Raw genomic sequence first — 10,038 nt, 5'->3', positions numbered from 1 at the left:
CTCCTTCTTTAAAACATTAAATAAACGTTTTTCTTGTGGTCTGCTTCGGGGCCCCCAGCACTCTCTTTGAGGAAAATCAACGGGATTTTTACCCGACTTGAACTTGCTCAGCTCTGTGGAAGGGTTTCAGCCTCAGGGGTCTCCCAAAGCCAAAGGGGATACTCCTGGGAGCAAGGCACCCTCGCTGCACCAGTGCTGGTTTGCCACCTCTGGAAGGAAGCAAGGTGGTTGGGCTTTCCAGCGTCTAAAATTATTTATTTATTTTTTTCAAATGTTTGCATCCATGCAGGATGTGTTTATGCAAACCTAGGCCTTGCTTCGAATTTATATATTTTTAATTTTTTTAGCCTTTTTAAGGCTTGTTATTTACAACCCACCCACGTATTCATTTTCTGAGTGTTTGGTAGCTTCAGAATTTAAATTAACGATGTGCAATGTCTTGTCAAATGACCTGTGGGCATGAATGCCAGCAGAAATGTCTCAACAGCTACAAACAGCAACTGTGTTAATGCTTCTGATTCTCATTTCCGAAGAAAGAGCTGAGTTGCTCCTTGCTCTCCACTCTGCTTTGGAGACTATAGGAGCTGAAGTTGAGCCCTCTCTGGCTAAGAAGAGATGAAAAAGCAAACCAGGCATTCTTTGTAACATCATACATGTTCTTGTAGCATGTAGAGCAAAGTTTAAATGCCTGTTGAACCCCAGGCTATGCCTTCTGAAAGGATTTTTATTTGTTGTTGTTGTTGTTGAATTCGGAATTGGTAATTTCTGTTGAGCTTTATAAAATCATACTTGTAAGTACTGAACAACTCTCCTTAGAATCATGGGGATTGGTTATTCTATTCTAAACCTTTGATTTTTAGGGCCATCTTTAGAAGGTGACTGCACTCTGGAGTTTCTTCAGTTTTGAGGGAGACATGGTTGAAAGTTCTTGCTTGATAAGTGCTTTCATTTAAATGCTTCTGCGGGGCTGACAGGCATCATCACCTACGGTGTGATCTTGGTAATTATGAATAGCAACAGGGCTTCATTGTTAGAACTTGGTGCTTTGATTAGTTGTAAATCCCTAAGATTTTTCCAGTGTTTCAAGCTGAATTTAGCAGTTTAAGTGCCCACATAGGGGATCAGATGAGGAAATTGAGTTGAGGCTAATAGTTAACAATTTACCGTACATCATGGATTTTCGGTCAAGTGATAAAAGGCTGGCAGGAAATGAGAAATTGATATCTCAAGTAAGAGTAAACATGTGTTAAGTGTAGCTTTTACAAGATTGTTTGATAAATTATAAATTGGTTTAGGCAAAGCACAATGTGTACTGACATATTTTGGTTAGTTCGAAGCTGATAACACTGACGCTTGAAATAAGTTTATACATCTGGAGGCAGATCTGTGGCTGCTGTAAATTGTCATAGCACTGTTGATGTTAATTGGGTTCCAGCAATTTATACTGAAGGAGAGTCTGCCTTATTGTCTGTAATAAACAGTGTTTTTGTATTGTTGGAATATGAGTCTGAGAAGGAGCTGGAATAAACTTTGAAGGTTGACTTTTCTTAGGGACTGAGGGTTTTCTGGCAAATGAATTTTTTTTTGAAGCTTAGTTTGTAGTTAGGTTTGAGATGGAGCATGCAAGTTCTCTTGCTACTTTGCAGGAGATATTAAAAGTTTGGGGTCTAAGTCATGTTCTCATTCTGCAAAAGCTTTTGCAAATGCTTTACTTTGGGTCTGATTTCACTGATACCAGTAACACTGCTCATATGTCAGAGTCAGCATGTGCAGCCTTGGACACTGAAAAGCGTATAAGAAAATGTTTGTATAGTGCTTTAAAGATTTTTCATCAACAAAGCAAGAAATTATTTTGTTTCAGCTTAACCAAAAAGGTGCTTCTAAAGCTTAGTGGTCAGAGGATCTGGCCCAGCAGCACAGTCTATTTGCTGAGAGGTGGAGCAAGCCAAGCACAGCGGCCTCGCAGTTCTGCCTGAGCACTGCATTTCCTAAATCAAATGTAGATTTAGAAATAATGTTATTACTTTCTGTTGCAGATCCGTGTTTATATATTCCCCGTTTTGCACACATGCTGGAGTTTGGGGATAAGAACCACGAGGTGTCCATGACAGCTCTCAGGCTGCTGCAGAGGATGAAGCGGGACTGGATGCACACCGGGCGCCGGCCCTCCGGGCTCTGCGGGGCAGGTAGGGCAGAGGCTGGGTGTGTCGCTTCCCCCACAGCAGGGTGGATGGAAAAGCCTGGAACAGATGAGGATTTTCTCATTTCCTTGGTGATATCCATGCTCTCTGAGTTTTGTGCTGTCAGGCACCTACAGATTTATATAGGTATTCATCAAAACAGTTTCTGAAACTCAAACTTCATTTTGCCCTTGTTTCCACAGTACTTGCTCAGATCCTTTGTAACTTACAGTTTGGATTTTTTTTTTTAAGCTCCTTTCTGGTGCTTTTTCTGCCCCCACTCTGCAGGGTCTAGCTGCTGAAAGGTTTTTTTGTCAGCTAAAACGACACCATTAGTGCAAGCACTTTGATTTGTGTCTTTACGTAGAGTCTTATGCAAGAAATGCCCTCTTTGACCTGTTTTGTGAAATTATTTTTCTCTCTTTCTTCATCTTTTTCCAAGATCCATTGCTGTCATGATGCTTACAGAAAGCCTACTGGTTTGGGAGGGTCAGGTTAAAAGGTAGTAGCTAGTGAGGTCAGAGTAACAAAGGGTGTAGATAGTCACAGAGATCACATATGCACTTTATTTTATTTAAAAGATCTTACGTGTCTATGCTTGAATGAGAAATAGAGCTCAAACCTTTGGGAACCCAGGACTGTGCAATTGTCGTGACATTTCTAGCCACTTTTTGTTAAGAGTACTTGCTTATTGCACATTGCTAAAAATTTGAGTCTAGACTGCATGGGAGAGCAGCCTGCTCTTTGATTCACTACAAGGACTATATCCACACAAGCAGGTAATTTGACTGAACAAACACAGATCAATAGATTGAAGTAGGTGGTGCTGAACCCCTCCATCCATCCATGCAATATGCAGTTCTCCTGTTGGACTGTGGACTGTGAAGTTTGGTTCCCTGGTCTAAATGTCTGTGCCACATGTTGTTTGAAGGACCAGTTGTTAGTTTAGACCCTGATGCTCCCATGAGAAGCACTTTAAAACATATACCAGAAATGGAGCTCTGGTTTAGTTTCCTCTGTAAGGAGGCACTTTGGCCTGCTTAAAACTGCTCTGCACACTGAGCCACTGCACGATGGGTGGGGGCGATGCTTCAAAATGGAGATGGTGCTTTGAATCAACACACAATAAAACTGCAGCCAGCACTAGTTATCTGTATAGAGAGTCTTGCAGGAGAGCACTTGGGCACCAGCAAGACAGTGGTAGTGGTGACAGCAGTGAGGAGACCAGCTTAAGCAGATTCAGTGTTTCTCTGAAAGTCTTTTTGTTCGGGGCAGAATTCAGTAAATTCTGCTAAAAAGATGATAACTTTGAAAATAACGTGATCAGTGAAATGTTCTTGTGCTGTAGCTTACCATGGTTTCCCAAAGCATAGAATTTTTGAGGGTGTAAATTGCAATCGGCTTAATTTTATTGGGTAGAAAGCAAAGTTTGTAAAGTCAAGTATTCAAGGACACAGCTGAGCATAAGCATTTACAGCTCTTTAGCAGAAGGCAGGGACGAAGAGAGGGTATAGTTATCCCACTGTTTTCTGCTTTTGTTCAGTAAATTTTTCTCTTTTTGATATTGACTTTCCCTGCTCATTCTCCAGCTCTGCTGGTGGCAGCAAGAATGCATGATTTCCGACGGACTGTTAAAGAGGTTATCAGGGTGGTCAAGGTTTGTGAATCTACATTAAGGAAAAGGTCAGTGCAGTTTTATTGCTTTTATCTTTCATTTACAGTACTGAACAGTGGTGTAGTCTACAATGAATGTATATCAGAGAAAACCAGGTTCTGTTCAGAAGTGCCACAAAATAAAATAAGTGCAGTGTGTTTCAGCTGGTGATTTTAAAGTACTAACAACTTGCCTCTTAGTTAAGGCCTCAAATGCTTAGCAAAGATGGTAAGGAGCACTATGCCTGTTTAACAGGTGAAGAGTTGAAGGCAAAAAAATGCTCTGTCAGAAATGTTAACACTGTTGTCATGTCCTCAGAAAAATAATTTATTGATTCTCAAAGCTGACGGTCTACCGCGAGATTCTTTTTTTCATTAATTCAGAATCCAGTGATGAAAAGACTTGCACTTTAGCTGTTATTGAACTTTTCAGAACATTTTGCTGATATGTTCATTTTTGGTAGTGTTGCAGTGCTAATAAATGGAAGACAGCACAGTGAGTCTAATGATAAGTTCAGTGAAGGATCCCCTGAAAGTGGGAATTTTTGAAGTACCTTTTGTGTGTTTATTTTTTTAAGATCGAGTAGTATTTTCCATGTTTTAGTGATATAAGTAGACACCCAGTTCCCCTCATTTTACTTTTGAAAAGTTGTAACATATTCTTTTCCCATAGGCTAAGTAAAAAAATGACCCAACCATGAGGACCATGATTTCTGTTGCCCCAAGTTGGAAATTTTTCTGTCACCAGTATTTACTGATGTTTGTTTCACCAAGGTCTGTCTTTAGAAAGCTTCCTCTTTCTCTTCACCTCACTGGGATCATCTTAAGCACATCCAGCTGAGCCTAATACATATTAATAATATTCACTTCTTAATTCTTGGAAATATTTTCACCTCGGATCTTCATTGGTGGAACAGGAGTGATGCTATTTCTATGCATGGGTGGCATAGGGATAAATTGGAAGTGTTTTAAATGCTTTAGGGTGCAACTATAGGGATGGAACAGTACAAATACCACATTTTTTCCTCTGGCCAACAGGTCGTGTGTTTTCGTTGTGCATTTTGTATGACTATTGAGTTATACACCACAATCTACTCCAAGGGGCTTTGGTTAAAGAGTTTGTTCTTAGTAAGAAAATAAGCACAATAAATTAGAGTTGGAAGGAAAATTAATTTCAGCAATTGTTTCGAGCGAGAAAATCTTACTTCAAAATTCATGCTTTGAAATGTTTACTCAAGTCACACACATCAACGAAAATGACAGCGTTATTTACTTTGACAGGGTAAACGTGACAGCTGAATTATTTTCAGGCAGCTATAATTACAACTATTTATCATGAATCTATAAATTTGATTGATGTTTTTCAAATAAGAGCATGCTATATAGTATTTAATGAAGGCAAATAAAAAAAATACCTTTGAATAACTCTTTCTGCACTCGTTTTTTCCCTCTTCTTTCAAGAATTTGTCTCAAAATGCCATCAAATAGATGTTGTCGAAATGAATGAGAACTTGTTTCATGTTCTTAAAAATTCCTTTACTTCTCAGTTTGATGTACAGTTTTATTTCCTTTTGATTATTGAGAGTTACTCCATTTGGTAAAGAGCTGCTGCTGCTTTGTGTGTTGTGAACGTGTTGGGTGTAGTTGGGTGAATGCTCATTAATGGACAGTGTTGGATCATCTCATCAGCTGACTGCTGATGGCTTTGCCCTGACAGCTCTGGAAGTGAAACCAAGCAGGAGGCCAGAGAACACTGACACTTCCAGCCTGCAGGTTCTGCTGTGGGCTGTAATTTAGTTCCCAGTTACCTACCTGGCTCAGACCATCGGAAGCTGGGTTTGCTTTCAGTGCTGATGGACTTCCATGGCAGAAATCCGCAAGGGAAGGGGTGGCCCCACATGATGTGCCTTTAACTCCTGCCTTGTGGAGGCAGCTCAGGAGCCTGGTGGGGACAGGGCTGTGTGAGTCAGTGGCTTGGCTGAGGATGCTCTTTAGTAAAGCCCTGATTGGGTTTCTGTTTTGGGAAGACCCTTAGCAAGGGGTGGCAACCCTTCCCTCAGAAGGGCTTTCTGGTCCTGGGCAGTGCAGCTGGTGGGGCTGGATTAGTTCACCCTGTTGGTCGTCATCAGCTGGAGAGCACCAAGCCCAGGTGCCTGTAAACTGCCTCCTCTTTCACTGCTGTGTGCTGGAGGAGTAGCTCTTAGGAGAAGGTTCACAAAAATGGGACGTGTCTTCCGGTCATAAAAATTAATGACCTGATCATAAGGGGAATGTGTTTTGGAAGGAAAAAAGTGACAAAGCATGACTTATGGATGCTGTCACTCATCTTCTAATCAAGAGCTCTTAATTTAACCATCTGTTTGGTTAAAAAACAGTGCATGTTTATTTTTAATATGTGTGGATTTTTGGTAGGATTGGTGCAAAAACTTTGTAGTCACTTCACAGGGCCTTCTAGCTTTATGTGTTGAAGCACACAATTAAAATGTAAAGCTTGTTGCTGTTGTTGAAAGCCAACTTATTAAATATTAATAAATGCACTGATAATTCTATCTCATTTCCAGTCTAATTGAAATTATATTAACTTATATATCACTTTATATATTCAAAGTACTGTACAAATATTAACTAATTAGTCAAATTGTTATTTTCTCTGTAATCATCTGTGGAGGTAGGAGAAATTAACTTTTAATAAACCCAACCCTTTTATTTAGTTCAATCCTCTCATTTGTGCCTATGTTCAATGCACCTGTCTTCGCTGCTGCCTTTTTAACCTTTAAATACTCTGCCCCTTCATCTTTTTATTCACCCATTGCATGCTTTCTCTGTGTTCTGAATTTTGTCTTATCTGTAGCGAGAATAATTCTTGTGATATTTGTCCATTGTGCATTATCTAATACTGTGTGGCCCTTATGCCTGTTTGAAGATCTTAGGCACTTCTTCAATAGAAATAATAATAAAAAAAAATCTTATCTTTGATGACATTTGCATTCTGCTTCTTTGCATAAAAAATACTTCTTCTCAATTCCATAAAGTATTGTCTGCTAAAAAACCTATTTGTGATGAACTTCAGAAGAAGTAAAGCTTCATTTAGCAGATATTGGAATGAAAGACCAGAATGGGTTTAAAGGGCTCGTTTTTGAGGTGAATGTTTTTTTCTCACAAGAAAATAGTGTTTTTGGGGAAGGAAGACAAGACTTGTTACAAAGGAACTCCATATACCAGTTGCAGAAGCTGCGGGGTCTTACATAAATGGGGTCCTTTGCTCACATCCTGGGGACCCAGCTACAGCTCTTTCAGTGAACTGCATTGGTAATTTTGTGATGAAATTAAAGATTCATACATAGAGATAAATGTATTGCCTGCAGCTTTTCTTTCTCTTTTTTTTTTCATTTCTGTAATATGTAGCTGATGTAAACCTCGTGTCCAAGCACCCAGTCTCAAGCCAGGCAGATGTCTGTGAGAGCAGGCAAAGCGAGGAGGATGTGAGTCTGGGGTCAGGATGGGAAGAGAAGGTAACAGGGAGATGGGTGGCTGTGAGGTTGTGTTTTTGAAAATTCCAAAGTCCTATGAAGGCCAGGACTGAAGGGAAAGATGTGAAGAAGTCGGTGTTGGGCTGTGATTCATGTACAGCCAAGCTAAAGTTCCGTGAAAGGTATCTGGTGAATCAGTGAGAGCTGGTTACCCAAGGTGTTCAAGCATGGAAGGGCAGAGGATGCTCAGTATGTCACAGCCATGTAAGGGCTCTTGGTTGAAGTCTGATGTGGAGAGAAGCATTTAGAAAACCAGGAAAGTTATTTCATGTAAAGGAGCTTGTGGTGGTGTCTGCGCTGATCTCCTTTGCTGGTCGCCACTGTGAAAAGCTAGACTGAGGAATATCTTATGTCTCCAGTTAAATCATTTCAAGTGGCTTACAGATGATTTCTAGAAACCTTTTTAGTATGGTGAGTAAAACACAACTCAGTCCACGTGGGCTAGTATTGCATACCTTTGTAAGTTGGATTGTCTGGTTTAATGAAAAAAGGTTTTATTTCTGAGGAATCCAATTTCACAGGTAATGTTCCTTTTTATAAAACCAGATTCTATACAGTTAGTAAGTTAATACTTTAATTAGATTCCTAATATGTTTTAGTACATCATCTTTAAAAATGTAATTTCAAAATTATTGGTGACTCTTACTTTTGAAACAGTCATTAACTTATTCGCACTAACTCAGGCTTAGATCTTGTAAACAGTTTTCTCTGTGTTTGACTTTCCTCATCTGAGCTGCTGTTAAGAAATTAAGCAGCACTATTTTTCTTTTCCAGGAGATCATAGAGTGCTTTTTGACAGACCACTGCAGAGGAACCATGCTAATGAAACAAAATATTAAGGAATGCTAAAGCGTTTTGTTTCCTTAGCACAGTGTGAACACTTGAATCAGGGGGAAAAAACAAAAAGTTCCAGGTATTTTAGACTGACAGAGTTCTGGGATGGCCAGGGAGGTCTGATGGTAGGATTATCCAGATACTGACAATGGGCACAAGTGTTAACACAAGTTAATCACATGTGTAAGCATTTGTAGAATTGGGGTTTAAAAGTTTGGATAATGAATTTGTGACAGTTTTAAATCTCTGTTTTGGTGTGAGCAAGTAACAGAAACTAATTCTAAAGGGTGCTTTTATTTAGTACAGTAAATCTTTAGACATACCTGTTCTTTAATACATAGAGAAGGATTAGAGAGTTGCCACCAAATGAGTGTCATAAATTATCAGTAAATAGCACTAAATGACTTTGTGTGTGTGCTCTCAGCCCATTGTAAAAAGAGGTGGTGTGTATTAATGTTGGAAGTTGTTTAAATGTGACAGTATTTCTCTTAACATTTGTATTGGGCTGGGAATACAGACTAATTTAGCACAGCTCAGGTGATAAGTTTTAAGTTGTAAAACCACAGCAACTGGTTCATATCTTTAGTAATGAGATACTTATTCCTACAGGTTTAAAACTATCTTTTATATTGCCACAAGTACATGTAAATTTGTATATATGTACAGTGATTATATATTAGGAGATTACTCTTCTGTTTATTTACTTACTGGTGGCTCCTGGAAAACTTTGTTCTGTCATGTAGGAAGCATTTAATAACTATTTCTGATAGGTGTTCTATATTAAGTATCACTTTTAGGGTATGTGTTTACATACTTCCATAAATAATTCGTGTGTAAACATTATATGGCTTGGAAAAAAATGGAGAGAAGAGTGATGCAATAGACTGTTTCACTTGTAATATAAAAATAGTGATGGTTTGCCACATCAGTGTGAATTCTGAGCTTCTCTCCTGTGAGTGAGTGCACAGGTTTGGGATGGCAGGCAGCACTTGTGAGTGTTAAGTTAAAACAGTGGGGATACGCTGCAATATTTTCTTACTTCACTAAGACACAAAAGGCAATCCCTTACTTTTCCAGAGTTGGGAATTGAGTTATCAAATCAGCTGATCTATTACTAGAATATTTGTAATTGATATGATAGTTAAGATTATGTAGATATCATGTAAGTTATTACTTATGGTTTTAATTATATTGTTAATTTGGGAGAACTCAGGGGAATATAATTATCACCACCAGCTTATCTTGCAATGAAGTTTTTCATGTATTTCTGCTGACAGTGGGGCAATATTCAGCTTAGTATTTTTCTATCCCATTAATAAAATACCTTAAGTACTTTAAAAAGTCCTCTCACAACAGGTAACTTAGAGGCTGACTGCTCAGGCTAAAACTCACATTATGTGTTTAAAAAAATTGTCTCTGAAGTTGTAATTTGTTTGCCCCTCTGTATGGAGACCCAGCACAAGATACCTCTGCTCATGCTGTCTGCTTTCTAGAGCTTGGTGCTGATTGTGTGTATTTAGGAGGACACCGTGGCTTTTCCTAAATGGCCTCTGTGTAGAGGTCCCTCTTGGACTTTGAACTTGGGCTCCTGAAGCATTTGTGAGTTGGACTCCAAAAGTCTTTGTTCTTCTTTGTGCTTGGTCGCACCCCACTGCTGCAGAATTTCAGTTAAACATTAAAACTGAGCACTGAGCTGCACACAGGAGTCTGTTTTTCCATTGGTGTAGACTGGATTCAGAAGTCTCCACTGGATGTTATCCCTGAAACAAAACAAAGCGAAAAAAACCATTGCTTGTAACTTCAAAATGATTGACCCATTTTCCCTTATTGGGAGTTAAATT

At 39.2% G+C, this 10,038-nt stretch overlaps 1 protein-coding gene across 2 annotated transcripts in view; it reads left to right on the top strand.

Annotated features, from left to right (window-relative positions):
- The window catches only part of BRF1 (BRF1 RNA polymerase III transcription initiation factor subunit), a 169,632-nt gene that overhangs the window by 82,070 nt on the left and 77,524 nt on the right, over window positions 1–10,038 (top strand). For both annotated transcript variants that reach the window (XM_008934781.4, XM_018082429.3), the window contains exons 6-7: window positions 2,037–2,186; window positions 3,770–3,863. In XM_008934781.4, the coding sequence (XP_008933029.1) occupies window positions 2,037–2,186; window positions 3,770–3,863 (244 nt within the window). The remainder of the gene's footprint in view (window positions 1–2,036; window positions 2,187–3,769; window positions 3,864–10,038) is intronic.

Source organism: Manacus vitellinus, unplaced genomic scaffold, assembly GCF_001715985.3.
Source record: "Manacus vitellinus isolate BGI_N305 unplaced genomic scaffold, ASM171598v3 scaffold_6_pilon, whole genome shotgun sequence".
NCBI classification, from domain to species: Eukaryota; Metazoa; Chordata; class Aves; order Passeriformes; family Pipridae; genus Manacus; species Manacus vitellinus.
The sequence above is the reverse complement of the archived record's forward strand: the minus strand, read 5'-3'. Positions and strand labels throughout refer to the sequence as shown.